Source organism: Thamnophis elegans, chromosome 4 (assembly GCF_009769535.1).
Source record: "Thamnophis elegans isolate rThaEle1 chromosome 4, rThaEle1.pri, whole genome shotgun sequence".
In the NCBI taxonomy this organism is placed as follows: Eukaryota; Metazoa; Chordata; class Lepidosauria; order Squamata; family Colubridae; genus Thamnophis; species Thamnophis elegans.
The window spans coordinates 39,297,050-39,319,947 of NC_045544.1; the positions used below are offsets into that span (position 1 = coordinate 39,297,050).

The following is a 22,898-nucleotide window of genomic DNA, read 5'->3' on the forward strand; positions in this document are numbered from 1 at the left end:
GACATTTCTTGTCACAGTTCTTAAGCAAATCACTGCAGTTGGTAAATAAGTATCTCAGTTCTTAAATAAATCTGGCTTCTCCACTGACTCTGCTTGTGAGAAGGTTGCAAAAGGTGATCACATGATCTTGAGATGCAGCAACGTTCATAAATATGATTAGATGCCGAGCATCTGAATTTTGATCACATGATCATGAAGATGCTGCAAAGGTTGCAACTGTGAAAAATGGTCATAAGTCACATTTTTCAATGTAACTTGTAACTTTTTCTGCTGGTTGAATATAGGCTTTGCTCAGTGCAAGAGAGAGGGAAGGCTTCACCACAAATATTACTCTTCTTTCTACCATACATACTAGTTTGACCAATTGCTGTTTTGTTAAACAGAATTCTTGGTATTTTATTTATCTAGTTATGAAGTTTATATGCTGCCCATCTCACCTAGAAGTGACTCTAGTACACACCAGTGTTCCCAAACTGCTCTGCTCCTGGGTACTGTTGACTGATAATTCTGAGATTTGTAATCCATCACGGCTGGACAGTTTCAGGCTATGAAGGGTTTATTGCAAAACTTCCAACATCACTATAATTACCACATTCCAAAATGGGTTGGACCAAGGCCAATTTTGAAAGGGATTTTTAATAGTCATTTTTTTCTTGTTTGCTGTTTCTTATTTGATTCAATAACACAGCGGATGCCATTTTAAAGACATTGCTGGCATTAAATGAAAAAGAAGAGGCACGTTAAGCCATGATTGTACTTGGTGGGTTACCCTAATTTTAAAAAGAGATATTTAGCTTGCCAACCACACCACTTATGGTCTATTATGCTATATAGATAAAATGTTGTGGTTGGAAACTTGTAATTTAATGCAGGTACAAGAAAAGTTGGAAGTTCATTATCTAAAATAATCCAGTGGCAATATGCCGTTTCCAGAATCACTTGAAGAGTTTTCTGAAACTATAATGACATTTCCACTGAGATATTTAACTGGTTGCTGAAAAGGATATGCATTAAGAATGGTCTGGAAGGCCATTGTGGTCAATTTCTTAGGACAAAATCATTTGGGTCTGCTTGAAGTTAGATGTCAACTGGGCAAATTCAGAGGAAGTATCTTAAGACTAATTCTTAATAGGTTATCTATGAGGAGTTTGATTCTGTAATAGCCAAGGAACTGGACAAGGTGGACTCAGCATTGACTTTACGCATGTAGTCTGGATTTTTCCCTTTCTAGTTGGTGTAAGTCTCTGGGGAGGTGCTAGGAACATATATTGAGCTGGTGATAAATGCATTGCTAAGTAGAGGGAGTGGCCATCCTCCCTGAAGGAAGCAATAGGTGCTTCTATTGCATTACATTCTGGAAACTTATGGTTTCAACCTTCCGTTTTAGGGATGGTTGTTAAGAAAGTTAAAAAGCCCTGGAGGAATCAGTCTCAATTTAGTCAGATTTCAGGCACAGTACATTGTGACATAGTTTGCATTATGGGTAACCAGATAGGAGAAATATGATGCTCCTAATGCTTTTTGATCTCTCTTATTGCCGTTCAGTACTGTCAATTATGGAATCCTTCTGACTTGCCATCAAGGATTTGGAATGGGAGGCACTGTTCCACCATGATTCCAACAGGGTCCAGTTGATGGTGATGTAGAGAAAGTTATAGGCTTCACTGTTATGGAATGAAGTCAGATATACTGCTCCTTCTAGGGAACAAGTGGTAGCTCCCTCCTGTGATATAGCCTTTTCTTCAAATAACATCTTTCCTTTTGGCATTTTAGGAGGTCTATTAAGACATTGCCAGTTAAACTGATTGTATTTTCCCTTCAGCTATAAAGTAGTTAATTATGATTAGTTGGTTGTATTTTATTCCTAACTCCCAGTCTTACTATAAAATTATATGTTGTATTGTTTTCTTCCTTTGTAACTTTTTATGCTGAGTAGGAACTCTACGATCAGAATCCTAAACTGTCACAAATCCAATAAAAGTAAGAAACCAAGTGTTCTTTAAATCTTTATCATTTAATACAATTGCTACAAGGCAAAACCAAGGGATAATCGCTAGTTATAATAGTTGTTTGTTTGTTTCCTTATAGGTATGGCTTTTCATCAATAAGGGCAGTTTGATTCAAAATGTATTAAATTGCTCCTACCTCTGAAATTTGATTCAGTTAATGTAGTTCTGTTTAAAAATAATACTTTCCAATATTATTGTGTGATTTGTTTGTTTGGGGAAGGTTCCAAGCACTCAGTTATCATTGCCTATAACCTCCCCTACTTCATTTCTCTTCAGGTGCTTTTAATATAGGACTTGTCAAGTTGCTTAGATATCAAAGACAGTCAGTCACGTAATAACATTTTTCCTTTTCCTATAAGGACTCAGTAAAAATAAATTATTTATCTAATTATTTTCAGCCATTTCATGTCATGCAGAATAGGTTGTCTTGAGGAAACCAGTTCATTCTTTTAAGTCTTTAATCCAAGGATGATTGTGGTTATGTCCCCAAAGTAATAAGGCACCTGAAATGGAGTTTGCTTCACATATTAATTCAGAAATAGCTTGCTTGGATTTAAATCTCAGTGTGTTAACTTTTTGCCAAATAAGTTCCAGTTACTGAAATGATACAATATGTGTTCCTTAAATCTCCCTTTGGAAGTTATACAGAAGTGAGAATGTTTCATGTTAGATGAATATTTTGTGATTTCAATTTCTGTATTAAAATGTTTTTTTAGATGAAGAAATTTTGGAAAAGTTACTCAGTATGCTGCAGAATATTTCATGTCTTGAGATAAAAATGTGGGAGGGGAAGTTCTTTACAAATATTGAATTAAAGACTACAGATTCTACTTTCACATTAATTTATAGTATGATAAACAGTATCAGGTTTTTATGTCTCAAGCTTGGAAGCAGATAGAATTTTAATTAAATTTCAGAAAAGTGGTACTATTCCAAAGTTGGGTTCTTTAAGCTATGAAAATGTAGTAAATGAGAAATATTCATTTGTGCTAAATAAAATAACATACACGTTATCTGTAGATATTTATATACTTTGAAGGAATAGATGATAAGATTGGAAGATATATTTTCTGTGTTTCAAAATCAGTTTCCAATTCAATGTTAAATTGTCTTGAAAATAAAGAAATCAAAGTTGCTATTTTGATTTTGGATTTAGACACATTCCATGGAAACAAATTTTCTAAGGAGAAAATAATAAAATTGTTGCAGCAAAAAGGAATTTTGTTGTCAGTTGCACCTGCAAGAGCTACTTTAACTGAAAGGATGTTTTGCTTCTTGATAAACTAGACACCAGGGAATCCCAGAAAGGGGAACATTCAGACTGTGGTGACTCACTGTCTCTTACCACTGATTTATATACTGATCATTGAATTAATTTACCTTGCACTCAAATTTTAAATACAGTTGATACTATTGCAACCTTCCCCAAGCTATCACCTTCCAATTGTCTTAGGGTTGCCATGTTATGTGGGAATTGCAACTCCAGCACAATAAAGCATGCTTTATTGATGACTGCTGCTTTAATGTATCTACATACTCATTGATTTCTGTAGCTGTAATGGAATGAGTAGATGACCTTGGGGGGAAAAGGAGAAGAGATGCTGCCTAGGAAATGATCAGATAAGAGAGGCAGAACTCCACACACACACCCCAAGTGGGTTAATAGCCACAGAAAGTAAGGAAGGAACCCCCCCCTCTTAATTGTTCAAATGGTTAAAAGTGGTGTACTTGGAAGATTCTGTCAATGTAGCCTCACAATAAAGTAGAATTAGTACATCTAGCTGTGTTTCTTGTCTGGCTTACAGTGTGTCTGTGTGTGCGCGCGCATGCACACACATGCACATATGTTTGTGTGTGTAGGTAGGGACTAGCAATAATTTACTGTTACCATACTTGTATGTCAAAATTATTAGATTACTGTATTAATATTAAATTAGTGTTATTATTCATCACTCCCATTTGACTGATTACCTGGCAATTCTAGCTGTGGAACCTGATACATTCCTCTGTAAATGCTAAAATACATGTTATGACATATCTAGGGCTCTATATGGGTTCTAAAAGGTTGGGTGTGGCCCCTAAAGCCCTTCCAAAAGTTGTTGCCAAACTACATTTTAAAAATGAGATTTTAAAAAATGAGAACTATAAAATGCATCAGGAATATCCCTATGATTATATTAAGTTAAATTTTTTTTAATTTTAATTCTAAATTAAATAACATTTTTTTAATCTTCAGCCTATTATTGGTTTGTGACCCCATTCCAAGATTAGTATGATCCTTAGCCCAAAGAGCTATATACCCCCGATTTTAAATGAATGTATCTAAATACTGAATTTTCAACACATTTTGGTATGCTGACATACATAGTGCTCTAAATATTGCAGGGCAGATATTTCATTGCAAATGTTTAGCAGGATACTTGCTTTTAAATAATATATAGATAGTTGTATCTAAACTCAGCTTTATAGACAATAAATAGTGGATATCAGGGATGTGAGAAATTAATCTCTTATTAGTGTCTCACTCTATTTGCTCCTGGTTCCTGTTTTTGAAGCAATTATTTTTTGCTTCTGAAATACCAAGTAGATACTTATAATAATTATGCAGTATGTAAGTAAAGCCTCCATATGGTATTATTTCATATACTACATCATGGTACTTTTGAACCTTACTTTAGTCTTCAAATAATTTATTCTTGTATTAAAATTGCATGTATGAACAGTTTGACCTCTGAATTCACAGTCTCTATTGAAATGTGATGATCAAGAAATCATTTCTGTTCATAGTAAAAGAAGCCAAAAAGGGAACAAAAATCCCAGAATGCCTCTTTATCAGCAATACAATACCCAGATGAGCAGAGAATAACACCAAAATTAACATTAGGCCAAGTATCAAGAAGAAAACAGTGGTTCATAGCATACCAGATTTAATTGTGGTTGAAAAGAATGAAATGTGGATAACTGATATGACAATACCAGGGGATAGTAGACTAGAAGATAAATAGTTGGAGAAGATCACAAGGTATCAAGATCTGAAGTTGGAAGATTATTGCATAAACCAGCCATAGTGGTCTCAGTGGTTCACACTGGGTGTCATAACAAAAAAAAAAAAAAAAACTTAGCACTTAGAAAATCTGCACAATAACACAATTTTCATCTGCCAATTACAAAACCACACTGCTTGGATTTACTATGCTGATACATTGCTATCCTAGGTTTTTGGCAGGAACTTGATGTATATGAAGGCCATCTTCAGCTAAAGAATTGGCAGCTTTAATTTCACATTGCTGTGTACAATAATAATAATACAAAGTTGGTAAACTCTAATCAAGTGAACGGCCTAACTATGAAAATAGCTGTGAACAACCAGATACTAAGTCAAAGCAAAATAAGAACCCTATAGTATCTTCCAGTTAATATTCCAGCAACTAACATTGAGGGGCTGACTGCTTCTTGACAATAAAAAAGTAACATATAATGATAATATTGCCAATCATTTACCCTCTGTGGATTTTTTGAATGTTCAGGAATTACAGCAAATTCAGAAATTAAAATATTACCAATATTTTTTGTTGGTCATGAAACATTTTTCTGAAATAATCCATTGAGGCTGTTGAAACTAAGCAATTCTGGAATTGTATCAGAACTTCCAAAGAAATTCAACTACTCCAACAGAAAAAAAAGATGATAGCATGATTGTTGTTTTATGTCTTATCTACATTTCTGCATGGAATTTTAGCACAAGGGATTTGATAAGTAATGCAAGTTCATTTAGAGAAGTTTTTCTTAACATTGTGTTGCTGTTCTGTTATTCAACTCCCATTATACTCAGCACAGTTTGTAGTCTTAAGACATGTGGAGGGTACACGGTTAGAAAACATAATTTTAGATGAGAATATTCCTCAAAATGTGGAATATTGTGTCCTTGTTGATATTATTCTCAAGTCCAACTTATAGAATTGATTTCTACCTTCAGATCTTGAATGGATTTGGGCTGGTATATTTGAGGAATAACTATTACTACTTTTAGAACAAAAGAATGTCTCTGCTTACTTTTTAGATCAGAGGTAGAGAGATGTTCAATATCGTCTTACTGCTTGAAGTTTAGTAAAAGACATGGACTCCCAAAAGGCAACATTTCTGGTTCAGTCACTAAATCAATGATGTGCAACTTCTCAAGTTGGTCAGCCTTCCTAGGTAGACTGGACAGGAAACATGATGAGCTAATTCTATTTTATTTTAAGGCTACATTATCAGAACCTTCTAAGTCTGAAAGTACAAATCACTTACCCTCTTTTTACAAACTGATAAGTTAAGAGCTCTCTCTTTGTCCCCAATACACAAAGTCATTATCACATTCCCTCACAGGGACCCAGGAACAGATCTGTTTATGTTGTGGTGCCTGCCATATGGAACAGCATTGCCCCAGAGATTAGACTTGCACTGACTTTACTGGCCTTTCTGTAAGATCTTGAAGAAAGGTTTTTATTATCTAGCCTGATCCTGTATCACAGGGGTGTCAAACTCAAGGCCTGGGGGCTGGATCGGCCACGGGGTGCTTAGATCTGGTCCACAGGCCTGTATGCAGCCCTGCTGGGCTACATTTTCACTGGCAGAGGGCTGCAGGAGGATTCCCCCAGCCCCACCCAGGCGACCTCAGTTTCATCTAGTGACATCAAGCTGGCCACGCCCACCCTGGTCACGCCCACTCTACCATGCCCCCTCCCCAAGGTCAAACACAACTCTGATGCAGCCCTCAAGCCCTGCTGTTCCATGATCAACCCCTGCTGTATCATGATTGTCTTTTGTGGTTTGTTAGCTTGTCTTGGCTGTTAAATATTTTTTTAGTTTTGTTACCTTGTTTCATGGATGTACGTAGATGTACCTAATAGATCTAGCATTCACTATTACATAGTACAGATTAATTTGTCTGGGTAACTGATAATTTTTGAGGATTTTTAAATTTTAAATTGTGCAAACATGAGAGATTAAAAACCTTTATTCTTCAGTTTGAATTTGTTTTGTAGGCAAATTTTTTTTAGAAAAAATTGTCTACACAGACTTGGTGGCAGAGGTTGTCCTTACATGTTAGCGAATTAACCCTCTTCACAATCTCTGAGCATTAGTTATTTTATTGGCCCAACCAACTTCTGGACTATGAGACCACAGCTTCTAATTTTTATATTAGAATATTCCATAATGATGTTAATAGGTTCTCCTTTTTTCCTTTCATTTTATTAATATAGCTTGTAGTAGTTACACACAATAAAATGGATACTAAATTAAACCCCATTGCCTTATACCAGGTAGTCCTCATTTAATAACCACAATTGGAACTGACAACTTCATCATTAAGCAGTGTGATCATTCTGCAAGATACCTTATGCACCCAACTTTCAACTTTTTTGCTAGCTTCTCCACTGACTTTGTTTGTTGGGAGCTCTCTTTGAAGCATGAAAATGGTGATCATGTAACTGAAGGATATGGTGAAGGTCATAAATACCTGCTGGTTGTGAAGCATCCTAACCTCTTTGTTACATGACTGTGGGAATGCTATGATGGTCATAAGTGTGAGGGCTAGTCATAAAATTACTTGTTCAGCCCCATCTGAACTTTAAACGGTGACTAAACAGAGCAGGTGTTAAGTGAGGACCAGGACTAGTTATTCACTTAAAGGATGAATTGAATAGTTCTATGAGGTTACTTTTGTGACATATTATCTTATCAACATGTTCTTCTGTTTATATGCAGGTGCAAGTGGGGCAAGCAGATATCCCATGTCCAATAACAGAGTGCAGTGAACATCTGGATGAAACCACCATCCTCTTCAACTTGCCACATGATGACATCATCAAATATAAATACTTCCTGGAACTTGGCCGTATTGGCTCAAGCACCAAGCCATGCCCTCAATGCAAGCACTTTACAACCTTCAAGAGGAAAGGTCATATTCCGACCCCTACCAAAATGGAGAACAAGTACAAAGTGAGCATGCTCACACGAGTTATGGATTAAATGGCAGAGTGTGAGCAGCAAAATTAGGCCAGGATATGGTGGGCATTTAAATGGGCTTTCTTCTCTTACTGGAATCTCATGTAAGATGTGTTTTTAGACTACAAATATATAGCTTATACCCATTATTAGTTGACCATTAACCTATCTGGACTAACTAGTCAGATACCATGTTAATCCTTATGTTTGTTACATCTTTTTGTTTGGAAATGGCTATCCGGCCTGCATTATTTTATGGAGTTTGGCAGTTCTTACCCTTTGAAGTATTTGGTGGTCTTTGCAATGTTTATTTTAAGTATTGTACTATATGAGTACCTAGCTGAAGTTTACAAAGTTCCCAGTTTTACTTTTGTGATTTGGTACTGCTCTGAAATCGACCATCTCAAAGTACATGGAGGGTTTTGCATTTTACTCTTGGGATTATTCTGATAATTCTCATGCCATTTTGGTCTGACATTCTATTAGTTAATAGAAGTCACCTACAAGAATGCAGATATAACGGGGCTTAGTATAACACAGTAATAATGGATATGTGTTGTTATATGTGCAGAATATTTTTGGAAAAATAGACACTAAAAATATGCATGATAAACTACTGCATGTGCCAGATTATAACATAGTCCCAAGATATAACATTGTAAATACGCAAAAAGAATTATCAGTAATATAAGCATAGAGTTTTGTCTCAGATTCTTATTTTTAATGCTTATGTCTAATGTTAGAGCAATTTGAAGGACTATATAATAGGAAAAAAACAACATTTGGAAGTGGTTCAGTGTTCTACAAGATCAGGACTACAAATTAGGGAGTGGTAGAGAAATGTATAACAAAATCTTTCCTTGTAATATTGAATGTGGTTCTGATATATTATTAACTCATAGTTCAAGCTCATGGGTATGCTCATTGATTTTAGAATTTTCAGTTGTAGATAATTCATTGCCAGAAGAATGCAGTAAGTACTAACTGATATTTAAGATTCTTTTTTTTTAAATGCTCAGTATGGTATGTAAGACTTGGTATTTTGCTAGCTTGTTTTTCAACATAGACTTTTATAGAACAGAAATTTAGAAAAGCCCCACCAAAAATTAAGAGATCAAGGTTTCTTCTACATAACACCGCTATTTTGTTGGTTGACCAAAATAGATAATCTCATGTCAGTTTAAGTAGCGTTAAATATTTCGATGCCTTTCTCACTAACTGTTACCAATAGGTACACAGTCTTAGACATGAGTAATGTTCTACAAATCATATGGAAATAATTCATTATATTCCAAAAATGTTTTTCAAATAGTGCAGGGATACAAATTGCTCTTTAAAGCAACTGAATCTATTTACAAAAATATATAGCAGCTCTACAAGACAGTCACATGATCCTTGGAAAAGATGCCTCTGTTTTAAAAAGTTTTAGACTATGGTCTCATATTCACTAAAGGGACCTCTTGGAACTGAATTGGAAACTCTATTCATCCCTAATATTTACATTTTAATCTAAATATTTATTAGATTGCATTTTATAATCTCTAATATTTCATCATATTGATAATATAAAATTAGCAATTAATTAGATATAAAAGCTCAGTGGTCTTGGGAAAAGCACACTTTTTGAAAATATTTTTATAACACAGGACACTTAAGAATATATCTTTTTTGTATTCTTAATTTTTATTTTAGGATTAATGTACTTTATATTCTACAGTCTCTCTTGAATTGTTTTTTTCTTAAATCACATTGAAAGGATTAGAAAGCAGATTCAAAGTTAATAGAGTTAGAACTTTGGAATGTGTTATTGACTTGTATCCTTACTCATCCCTCACTTTCTTTATTTCTTAAAAGTAGTTGTCTCTATTCTGCTGCTGTCTACACAATATGGCCAGCGCATTGAGTAATGCTGCTTTAAAGGCTCCCCCCCTAACTTCCTAATAGTTGCTATGCCTTGCAAATATGTAACTTGTTACTGTGGACATTATGACCAACTCTGATTTAAGAAAATCTACAAAATGCATGTGAGCTTTGAACCATAATTTATTCAGCTCATGATACCTGATCTATTTTGTGGAATTATCCTTTAGAAAAACATTATACCTAGGAAAATCAAACTTAAATGTGCATGTCAGTTGTTCATGAAAGACATCCAGTGAAAAAATCTGGTAGTATGACATTAGGGTGGATATATCTTGTTTTCCTAAAATAAGGCTTGAAATTTACAGAGAGCTCGGGTGTATGCTTGAACTACAACTTGTACATTTCTGTGCACTCCTCATGTTAGCATATATAGCATCATCTCCCCCCATTTTAACGCACAATATCAACACTGTTAATATACTAGGTTGAAAAGCAGCGTGAAAAACACAATTGGAAAAGAAAATCTTCACACACAAAATCTTGAGGATAGGCTATCTGGTGCCCTCTGGATGCTGTATATTGCAAGACTTGTTCCCCTAATCACTAACTATGTTGGTTGAGCGGAGGAAAATTAAATCCAAATCATCTGGAGGGAGCCAGGCTAAATCTTAGATTTATTCATTTAGAGTATGGCATGGAATTCATGGATAACGGTAGTAAGGATGTATAGAAGAAACACGTAATAATATCAGGCACATACACTGAAGATCTGTGGTCAATTTCGTAAGATGTAAGAAATTCAAGAAGTTATATTTTGAGTTAGATTTTTGTATCCTATTAGATAAACTGTAAAGTTGTATAAAGCACTTTATACACTTTATAAAACACTCATTAAGGTATTTGTAGCCTTATAAAGGTTCAAATGTTGATTCAGTGGTCTTCCCAGGATGTTTTGTGTATGTATGCAAAGGCATCTGTTCCATAGGGTATACAGGCAAAGTTGTTTCGCTTGTAGATACCTGCTGAAACTATCTGGAAGATACTTTAAGGCAGCTTTGTCAAGTCTTTCAGAAGATGGAGATACTTGGCACTTTGAATAGTGGTCTTTTATGTGCTAAGTACAATATGCACACCTAACTTAAACCTTCAGCTGAAATGTTTTTCACATATTTAATTATCTATATTTTAGTATATATATGATTGATTTTCTTCTGCAGAGAGATTTTTAAGGATTGATTCAGTTTTGCTGACATCCAAAATAAAAACCACTTGCTATCTTTCTTAGAACACTAAGCTTTACAATTCTTTGCATATAGAGGAGATATCTGCAATGGCTGATCTTGTAAGATTATATCAGCTGTTTCCTACACACTGAAAAGGAGAATACTCTGTAGTATATAGTAAACGTTAAACTTGCAGTATAAATCTTGTTAGTGTTGCCTTTTTTTACTTCAATGTTTTATTGGTTCTAAATTTTGCACTTTTTCTATGCAAATGCACATTGCCAAATCATTAAAAAATAATGATAATAAAGAACTATCAGGTATAGTTTTACAAGCAGCTTATGTCTGGCTAGGTTTAATTTGATATTAAAATTTATCTCATATTGTTGAAGTGGCCAAAAATCTCTGTTGTGAAATTAGGTTTTTGTTGAACATTAAGAGCACAACTTGCTCAACTAGGTCATATTTACATATGATTATTAATATTTCAAAGGTCAGCTGCTTTTTTTGAGTTGCTGCATGTTAAGCAGCATGAACAGTTCCCACCAAAGATAGAATATAGCAACTTGGAAAAGTAGAAAACCAGGTTGGAAGGATAATTAGTTGGTTATCTAATTTCTAAGAAGAGGCCTAATCAAAGAATTTCCAGTATTGATCAATGCAAAATATATTTATGTTATGACTATTGATTCAAACAATATTACTGATTTTTAAAACTATAACATATTCTGTGGAAAATATGATATAGGAATAAATAGTGCATTTGCCCAAATATATGTTACCAGGAAGAACATTTGTTAGGTTTATTGTGTCTTTTCTCTAGAAAATCATGTCAATAGATAGAATAGAATAGAATTCAATTATTTATTAGCCAAGTGTGATTGGACACACAAGGAATTTGTCTTTGGTGCATATGCTCTCAGTGTACATAAAAAGACAAGATACATTCATCAAGAATCATAAGATTCAGCACTTAATGATAGCGATAGGGTACAAATAAGCAAATCTGGGAGGTATATTGGGCTAAGAGATAGCAACTGTGCCAGTGAGCCTTGGTGGCTGGGAGGGTCTTGCACATGGAAATCCCAAGTGCTGTTACAACAATTTAGACCTAACATTTCACTGGGGCTCATTTATCTAAGAAGAAAATAGGGACTTATCTGTGCGTCCTTGAATTCCTGAATGAAAGACCACATAAACTCAAACAAATATAGTCAGTGGCTAAGGGAAGTACCTAAAACAAAGGAACTGTAGTTATGAGGATTTTGCGTGTTATACAGTTTGCCTATTATTTCAGGCAGTAGTAGGGCTTAGCCACATTGCACTCATCCATCATATATATATATATATATATATATATATATATATAGGTCTCTAGTTGTTCGGGTTTTCTCCCGCGTAGAATTGGAGATGTCTTGGCGACGTTTCGACGAAGTCACATTCGTCATCTTCAGGCTGAAGATGACGAATGTGACTTCGTCGAAACGTCGCCAAGACATCTCCAATTCTACGCGGGAGAAAACCCGAACAACTAGAGACCTACATACTAACACCCGCGAAAACCTCAGAAAACATATATATATATATATATATATATATATATATATATATATATATATATATATATATATATATATATATATATATATATATATATATATATATATATATATATATATATATATTTGACCCCCTCCTCCGTCCAGTAACGAAAGCTGAGACAAGCGTAAAATGGAATGTCCTTTAATAACAAGACGAGACTCTTGGTGGCTGAAAGCCAAATAAACAAACAGATAAGGACCTTGGCAGCAAGGCTGACAAACTTTGGCAGCAATTCAGACAAACTCTGGCAGCAATCCAGCCTGCCAAGTTTATTTCTCTTTAGTCAAAGCATTGACTTCTGCAAGAAGGGCATGGCACAAGCAGTCTCTTTTATAGTCTGGAGAGGAACCTAATGACCATCAGCTGAGCGTAATTACCTCCTGTAATTACTTTGACGGCGTGCATCCCGGAACAACTCACTGTTGATTTCTGGATCACTCTCTCTTGTCTCCTCCCCACTGATCCAAGGCTCAGGCGCCACCTGGTGGCCAACCAATCTCTCTGCGCCCTGCTCTGAGTTGGAACACTCTCCACGGTCCTCCACATCCTCCAGGGCCGACTCATAGGGCCACTCGCTGTTGGAGTCTGTGACAGCTCCAACGGCTCCTGCCGGGCCACAACACAAAATTATGTTTCAAAAATTAAAATAAAATAGATCTTTGTCTTGACCAGAAAGACATAATGAACTTGACCTCTGCTTAATTAACCTTCTGCTAACAGCTTTGCTATGCCATTATTTTTAGAGCTGTACAAATTCTTATGAATATAAAACCTAATGCAAGAGAACTGGCTTTGATCAGAGGTCATAATAATAGTAGGATGCTTGCTGAAATCTTAATGGAATCTTATCAAGACACTTGTTCTATTGCAACAAATCCACAATCCTTATCATATCCAGGTTGCTGCAGACAAATAGCTATAGGGTTCTGTCAAAATGCCTTATCAATATGAAGATAAATTTATTACATTGGTAGGAAAGATAAACATATGACACCAGTTTTTCATTTGGCATGTTGCAATAAATGTAACAGAGCTGACATTCTGGATTCTTACAAAAGTTAAAACCATTCTGAGAGTCGTCACTGGACAAGATGGGCAGCTCATAAGTTAAATAAATAAAGGCATAAAACAGGTGAGAAAGAGAATAAAGACTGAATGTTTCCCTATTTTAGAAGTAAAACACCTAAAGCATTCAGCAGATGGTCTCTATTATTCATTTAATGAGATTTGCTTTACTTGGAGGAAATGTAGACATAAACATACAAAGATTACTGTGTTGTTGTACTTGGTCCATAGTGCATATTGAAAACTCAGATTCCTGTATTCCTTAAACATTACCACCAAAGCATTGTAAGAATAATAGTATTATAGTATACTACAAAACTGAACCATGAACAATGATATAATGAAAACAATATGTTTTGAGGAAAATGTACATATGATAGAAAGCTTGAAAAAAATTCCCAGATGTCTATTATCAGTCAATGAAAAAGAGCATTCTTCTTACACCTGAAGATTTGTTGCAGATTCCATTTATTGTAAGATTGAAGGCAGCTACTTTCATTAAATAGGCTTTCAAGACAATCTTCTTTTTTGGAGCATTGTACCTTTTTATAAACTGAAGATCACACCCTTTGACTGGGAGGCACTGGGGCCAGGGGGTGCAAGGTTCCAAAAAGAAAGTAGGCATCACCGCAACAAATATAAATATATTTGATTTAACTTTTTAATTAACTTGGAAGGAAGCCTGTCCTCTGTATCTACTAAAGATTGAATATTGATTAGTGTTTTCCACTTACCATTACTCAATTGATTGATAATGAGAATTTGCAACTTTTTGTATACCGTATTTTTCAGAGTAAAAGACATATCTTTTTCCCTCAAAAAAGAGGGTGAAAATCTGGGTATGTCTTATACACTGAATATAGTATTTTTTGCCTAATGAAACCCCATCCCCTTTGCAAAAATGGACGTGCAGGTTTGGGAGGCTTGCAAAATGCTCCTGAGGGCTGTGGAGGGCAAAAACGAGCAAAAATTGACTGGTTTTGCTTGTTTTTGCCCCTCCCAGCCCCCAGGAGCACTCTAGAAGCCTCCCAAAGCCTCTGCATGCCCCTTTTTTTGCAACCCCATTTCTGGGAAAAACTGGCCATTTTTTGTTCATTCCCCCCCAGCCCCCAGGAGCACTCTTAAGAATCTCCCAAGGGCCTGCATGCCCCCCCTTTTTTTCAAAACATGAGGTGTGCAGAGGGAGGCCTGCTTAGTGTAAAAACTTTTTTAAATTTACCTCTTCAAAATCATGGTGCATCTTATACTCCGGTGCATCTTATAGTCCGAAAAATATGGTTAATCAATTTCCTAAGGAAAAGGTGGTCTATAGTTGGTGCTCAATGGAAAGATCAATGAAATGAACAGCTAGTAATAATAAATGGATATTTTACTTTTTGTCTTCCATGTTTGGTTAGAGCACTAATATTAGTGATAAGAACAGGTTTTGTACTGACAGTAATTGAAGTAAGTGGAATTAGTGTGGTGGGGAGATAAATTATATAAATCAGCCTGCAGTGACCACACTCTGATTTCAAGAGAATGTTATTGGTTTAAGCTGCCCAAGAAAGTTAATTCCCTATAAAATGTATTTATCTCTAAATGGTAAGGCTTCTTAAGAGCTTCATCTTAATGTGTGAGTAAATGAGTAGTTGCAGATTGCAGGTATCTCTTGACTTACAAAAGTTCATTTAGTGACCATTCAAAGTTACAATGGCACTGAAAAATGTGCCTTATGACTGTTTTTCACAGTTACGGTTTTGCAGAATCCCCATGGTTATGTGATTAAAATTCATATACTTGGCAAGTGGTTCATATTTATAACCATTGCTGTGTCCCAAGGTCATGTGATCATCTTTTGCGACTGTCTCATAAGCAAAGCCAGATTTGTTTAACAACCTGGTTACTAATGTATTAACTGCAGTGACCGATGTAACAACTGTGGCAAGAAAAATTGTAAAATGGGGCAATACCAATAAAATTTTTGAGTTCAACTGTGGTCACAAGTTGAGGTCTACCTGTATTAGGTCGTTTTTCTGATACATGCCTTCACCATCTATACCCCCTTGTCATTTTTGTGCAGAGGGGAGCTGCGTTATTTCTCTGCCAGCCTCTGTTCAATGACCATTTGTTTAGAAGTTTATTGCTTTATGCTCTTTACTTAAACAGATCCAGTGTCCAACCTGCCAATTTGTGTGGTGTTTTAAGTGCCACTCTCCTTGGCACGAAGGTGTCAACTGCAAAGAGTTCAAAAAGGGAGACAAACTGCTACGTCACTGGGCCAGTGAAATTGAACATGGGCAAAGAAATGCTCAAAAATGTCCAAAATGCAAGGTAAGAAGACAGTGCATGTTCTTGCAATACTCTTTGAGGTGCCTGGGCAGAGTCAATTAGTAGAACTAACACCTACTGAGAAACAAACTGAGAAAACCAATCCCTTTTATCTGTTGACATTACAGTTCTTATCACCTTCTTTATTGAACCAATGACTTTTAGAACTGTGAACATTCTGTTTCTCAGGAAAAGAAAAGAAACCAAATAACTTTTCCTTCCGTCATTCCCCCCCCCCACACACACACCCTAAGATGTATTTAAATGGTAAGTTCTAAGGATACACTATTTGGGATAATGATATTTGATCATGTATTTCTCTGTTTCAAGACATTATGGATTAGAAGTTGGGGAAAAAAATTTCAACTGAACTTTTTTGATGGAATCTACATTTAGCAATATTGAAAAGCACTGCACTTAAAAAAATATTAATGTTGGTTATTGATGAAAGGTGAACTGAATTGCCATGGTTGGTCCCAAATTTCTTAATGAAAGACCATGGCAGTGCATTTTATGTGAAAATGTTTTCTTTTTAAAATTAAAACTATTTAACTCTTTTGTGTAAACATTTTTTTTAAAAATTATGACAATGTTCAGTTTTTTTTAAAAAAAAGTTTGCTTTTTACAGCTGAATTCCAGTGTCGCTGTTTCCGTACTGTACATGAAGTGTCAATGATACTTTCAGGAATGAGGATCATCCCATGATTTTACATATTGGGAGCTTCCTTCTCAACATCTTGAAAAAAACAACCAAATCTTGCAAAAATTTAATCCCCAAATATTTTGAGATCACTGATTGTTGGATGCTTCATTCCCCATGGGCAGTATTTCTCTGATCTGTGCTTTTACACAAATAAAAGATGGAACATGCAAATTTATTTCGTAGGAGCTGTCCAAAACCTATTGAAACAGTGAGGATGTTGCATTTAAGTAAAATTAAAGCAAAATGTTTGCAACAAAGTACGTAAATAACATTCAGGCAGTAAATAGAAAAATAATGTCATCAAATGCTAGTCTGAAAATAGAAAAAGATTTTCCCACATTCTGATGATGCAGCCTATTTGTTAACAGTATTGTTTCATTCATTAACGAATATAGAACTCAAAATCTGACTGCAGGAATAAAATGTGTTTCAAGTTTCTTCATTTGACAACTTTGTCAAGTGAAAATGAACTTTCTACACACAACAAGTATTTTTATTGAGCAAACTTGTGCTCTATGTTCTAAGGGTGATAATATGCCACATGTTTCCACCAACTGGTTCTGCTTGTTTTACAAACTGCATATCCATTATATAAAACCAAAGTGGACTACATTTTTGGAACACTTTGTCCTGGTTTGAAAATAACATTTCAGATTTTCAGCATTGTTTTCGTAGTGTTTATTATAAATAAATTGATCTATTGAGTTACAGCAGAAGAGGCTATAAATCAGTGATGGCGAACCTATGACACGCGTGTCAGTGCTGACACGCGTAGCCATTTGGGGTGACACGCACAGGATTCATCCCTAAGGTGACCAGACGTTCCGCTGTTGGGACGCGATGCATCTGTAGCGGAGGAGCGGGATCCCGAGGGAGGCTGTTGCAGAAGGGCGAAATCTGAGATTTCTTCGCTTCTGCGGCAGGATAACATTTGTTCTTTAGAGGAAGGGGGGGAGAGACCACTACAGTTGCATTTCTTTTCTTGCTGGGGATTTAGAAGTCTTATGTTCACTTTTATTCCCGGGGAAAAAAACAAACCCGAGCCTCCGCCATTGTCCAACCCTCGCGTTTCCTGGCAAGAAATCCATCCCCCATTATGACGAGGTATGCCGGCTTTCGATTGGTAAGGCATCCTCGGCATCCCCCGGGTGATCTCTGGGCCCCCGGCTTCCCCATCTCCTCTCCTATGGGGAGACGTGCATCATAATGTTGTAAGCTGCCCGGAGTTACCTGTGTGTGAGGTGGGCTGCCCTATGCATTTGCGTTTGTGTGCTGGAGAGAGAGTGAAAAAGAGAGGGAGAATTATATTAATTAGAAGCGGCGGTGGCGGACGTCGGCAGCGACTGTAACGACTGCTCGGGCGAGGTGCGGAGGAAGAACGGAAGGTCCCTCCCGCCCGCGACGACGGCTCCAGCCATGGACGACCAGGCTGGCCCCAACAACAACAACGCACTGCTCTTGCCGCCACCTCCGGATGGGAAGCAACCACGCCTGTGCGGCCCCTGTGCTGAGGTGGGAAGCGAGTTGGCAAGGCGTGGTTGCTTCCCACCCGGAGGTGGCGGCAAGAGCAGCGCGTTGTTGTTGTTGTTGAAGAAGACGCCGGGGCCAGCCTGCTCGTCCATGGCTGGAGCCGTCATCGCGGGCGGGAGGGACCTTCCGTTCTTCCTCCGCACCTTGCCCGCGCGGTCGTTACAGTCGCTGCTGACGTCCGCCACCGCCGCTTCCCTCGTCCGTCTCGATTGCTGGAAGCAGTAACAAATGGCGCGTCTGCTCCGCTGTCAGCGCCTTGACAGCCACCCCAGCCAGCGGCTACCGGGCCTCGCTGGAGTCAATTGCAAAACCGCGTTCAGCGCTTTGAGGACCTGAGACATCTTGGGAAATGCAGTTCCCTATCGGAAAGAATGGAGTAGCTGCGAATTTGTAACAACAGAAGATAATAACTTGGTGCTTCGCAGGTTACGAAAATCTCAAGTTTGATTTGCACACTGTTTTTTAAAAGTTAGATAAAGAAATTATGCTGTGAAAGCGACTAGAAAGCCTCCCCTCCCCTTCCTGTGTGCGAGAAAGGGAAGGAGAGGAAGGAAGGAGGGAGGGGGGAAGGAAAAGAAGAAGGGAGGGGGGAGAAGATGGAAGGAGAAAAGATGGATGGAAGGAGAAAGAATGGGAGGAGAAGGAGGAAGATGGAATAAAAAAAGAAGAAAAAGAAGAAGGGAGGGAGAAAAGAGGGAAGGAGGTAGGAAGAAAAGGGGAAGAGAGGGAAAGAGCAGAAAGACAAAGAGGATGAAGTTGATAGGCAAGAGGAAAGAGGAAGGAAGGAAAAAAGAAAAAGGGAGGGAGAGAGGAAAGAAGAAAAGATGGAACTAGAAAGGAAAGAAGGGAGGGAGGGAGGAAAGGGGAAGACAGGGAAAGAGCAGAAAGACAGAGAAGGTGAAGGTAGATAGGCAGAAGGAAGGAAGAAGGAAGAAAGGGAAGGAGGGAAGGAGGAAGGAACAGAAGCGAAGAGGAAGAGAGAAATGGAAAGAGCAGAAAGACAGAGAAGGTAGATAGGCAAAAGAAATGAAGCTGAAAGAATGGAAGGAGGAAGGAAGAGGAAAGGAGGAAGGGAGTGAGTGAGGAAAGAAGAGAGGATGGAAGGAGAAAGGAAGGAAGAGAGGGAAAGAGCAGAAGACAGATAAGGTGAAGGTAGATAAGCAAGAGGAATGAAGGAAGAAGTGAGGAGTCTCGAGGAGGGGGAAAACATTTAGTGACCAGAGTTACAATGGCATTGAAAAAAGTGACTGATGAACAAAGAAGTTACTAAGCAGGTATGTTAAATAATTTGTTTTTGGTTTATTAAATACAATTATATTGCAATTATATATTTTTGTAGTTTAAACTATAAATTGCGCAAAATTATGTTTTTGTCGAAGTGACACACAACGCGAGTTATGCTCGATTTTTTGCCGATTTTTGACACACCACGCCAAAAAGGTTGCCCATCACTGCTATAAATTATACCAAATGATTTCTTCTTTTGGTTAGTTAGCAATTTGTATCTAGTCTGCAATACTTATTTTTTAATGTCAAGGCAACGTTACTGTTTTAAAATTGTAAGCTTTGAAATTGAGTACTGTACAGAATTCAAGTAAAGGGTTATTCAAGACTTTGCTACAATTTCTCAAAGTTTTAAATACTGCTACATATAAAGGAAGTACCTTAGCTTTTCAGTGATTTGCTATAGTAATATGGTAGCTAACAAAAGATATTGAATTTATTTGTTATTTTTGGAATCTGGAAAGGAAAATTCACAATAAAGTAGAACTAGAATTAATTGCCACATGTTATTTATCAAATTTCTTCAAAAGCTTTTGATCAAAATGAATAAACAGTTTATCAGCAATTATTTGTATCAATTTGATTATAACTTTCAAGAGCAATTGAAAAATACTTTGAAGATACTACAATTTTAAGAAAATAGATTTTAACAGTTGAATTATTTTTATAATCAATTCCTGGTTAGGTTATACAACTGAAAAGTCATGTGTTTTAGTAGTTTAAATTTTAAATACATTGTTCAAAAATATTGCTTTACTAACTTTCAGCATAATCTGAAACATTTTTGCTGTACTAATAAGTAATATCTTTCATAAATAAATAAATAAAATACCTAGAATCTTGATTTGCTTCTAAAAAGTAGAAATAATATTGGCACTTTACAGGATTCTTCATGACTTTTTGTATAAACTCTGTAATTATGCTTTGTTGATTTAAAATGATTAAAATAATTATGAAATTATTACTTTAATTTTGAATTTAATTAGCTCCTTTGTTTTCTATTTTATTATTGTGAGCCACTCAATGTTTCCAGTTTGGACAACAGACACGTGATATTAAAAAAATAAACAGCTGAATGGATTTTCTTAATAACCAAACATTAATAAACTAGAATTACAATCAATTACTATATTTTTCGGAGTATAAGATGCAGCCTTTTCCTTCAAAAAAGAGGCTGAAAATCTGGGTGCGTTTTATACACTAAATACAGCATTTTTTGCCTCCCAAAACCCCGCCCCCTTCACCAAAATGGCAGTGCATAGCTTGTAAGAGGCTTTCAGAGAGCTCCGGGTGCTGGGGAGGGCAGAAATAAGCAAAAAATGGGCCATTTTTTTTCAATTTTGCCTTTCCCCCCCCCCCCCAGCCCCCAGGAGCACTCTATAACCTTCCTAATGCTCTTTTTTTTTTTTTTTTTTTTTACAAAAAATGGGCCTGTTTTCACAAAAAAATCCCCAATTTTTGCTTGTTTTTGGCCCTCCTCCCCCAGGAATACTCTACAAGCCTCCTAAGGGCTATTCATGCTCTTTTTTTGAAGAAAAAAAAAAACCGTGAAAAACGGGCCGTTTTGGGGAGGTTTGCAGAGTGCAAAAAACTTTTATTGCTAAATTGCCTCTTCAAAACCTTGGTGCGTCTTATATTCCGGTGTGTCTTATACTCCAAAAAAAAATACGGTAAGAAAAAAAATCAAAGAACCAACTTTTCATTGAATATATTTAATACACATATATGTTGATGTTTATGTACTGTATATCTGAACATAGACTCATACTGTTAATTACCTTCCAAAACATACCAATAGCACCGTATAATCTTAACCTATGCTTCTATCCAAAGACTTAGGGAGAAACTTTCTCTAGCAACTGTTTGGTGATGGTCTAATAACTTTCCTCCTTGACTGGGAATGAGACTTGGAATGCTAGTTTGGGAAATCTAAATTGCTGAAATATCTTGTCAATTTTCTTGAATGCCTTAACTTTGCAGCACTTTAATCACTTTTTCTTAGATTTGACTTAAAGTTGTGTCATTGTTATAGAGCAAATAACTCTTAAGTTTATGAATTTTTGTGGCTTTAAGCAGTATTTTAAAAACCTTAATTGCAGCAGCCTTTTAGCTTCTATAACTCTCTCTATTAATACAATATAGCTTTCTTCAGAATTTTTGGGATGATTTGTCATAAAACAATTGAGGTTGTTAATGTTGGTGGAATCTTTCTATCTTTAAAACAATTATTTTTAACCCTCTCTCCCAACTGTTTTACTTTTAAAGATTCATATTCAGAGAACAGAAGGCTGTGATCATATGACTTGCTCACAATGCAACACTAACTTCTGTTACCGCTGTGGGGAAAGATATCGCCAGCTTCGTTTCTTTGGAGATCACACATCAAACCTCAGTGTTTTTGGATGCAAATACCGCTACCTCCCTGAAAGTCCACATTTAAGGAGATTAGTGAGAGGCTCTGTCTGTGGTAAGTGGGTAATAAAGCCTTTTGGGAAATTACATCATCTATGAAGTAATTGCCATTGATAGGAACACTGATGCTTATACCTCATAGAATAATAAACATTTCTCCTCCAACTATAAATTTTTGTTCTGAACAAAAGATTCATTACCATGGGAATCTCTTCTTAAAGTATGTTTGTCAGGTTTCCTAATTCTGTGCATCTTGAGGTTGCATGAAGAATTGCTCAAATGTGATTTGAACTTAACAGATATATAATTAGATGCCAGTTATATATTCTGATAATCTAACAATCAAGAGCAGGTGCGTCCAACCTTAGCAACTTTAAGGCTTGTGGACTTCAACTCCCAGAATTACCCAACCTCCACCATAGAATGAAGAAATTAGAACTTTGGTTTCACAATCAGATCTGTTAACATAATATAATGATGGATTTATCCTAATATTTTCTATACATTTCAGACTTAATCTGTTTTTAAAAAAATGCAAATCATGTTAGATTTAAAGAAAATAATAAACAACTAGGCTTACACGTTTTCCATTTTTCTGAAGCCATTTTTACCTCCATCCGTCTTAGTCCCTTGTCTCTGTCTCTATATGGGGGATGCTCCCATACAGCCCCTTTGACTTTCAGAAGAACTGATAATAAATTGAATAATTAATTAATCTTGAGGGGTCTAATAGCTGCCAAACGTTATGTTGCTATTACAAAGAATGAGTTTCAAGGTACCGGGGTTTTGCCAAATCATGATGCAATCTTATTAAAAAATAGAAAGGTTATATGATATATAGATTTTTTGTGCTTTAATGGAACTCTCATAATACATATCAGAATTAGGGATAAAGGGGAGCATAGC

The 22,898-nt window shown here is 36.3% G+C and overlaps 1 protein-coding gene across 2 annotated transcripts in view; it reads left to right on the forward strand.

Annotated features, from left to right (window-relative positions):
• The window catches only part of RNF217 (ring finger protein 217), a 48,984-nt gene that overhangs the window by 7,607 nt on the left and 18,479 nt on the right, over window positions 1-22,898 (forward strand). For both annotated transcript variants that reach the window (XM_032216540.1, XM_032216542.1), the window contains exons 2-4: window positions 7,761-7,994; window positions 15,902-16,066; window positions 21,846-22,047. In XM_032216540.1, the coding sequence (XP_032072431.1) occupies window positions 7,761-7,994; window positions 15,902-16,066; window positions 21,846-22,047 (601 nt within the window). The remainder of the gene's footprint in view (window positions 1-7,760; window positions 7,995-15,901; window positions 16,067-21,845; window positions 22,048-22,898) is intronic.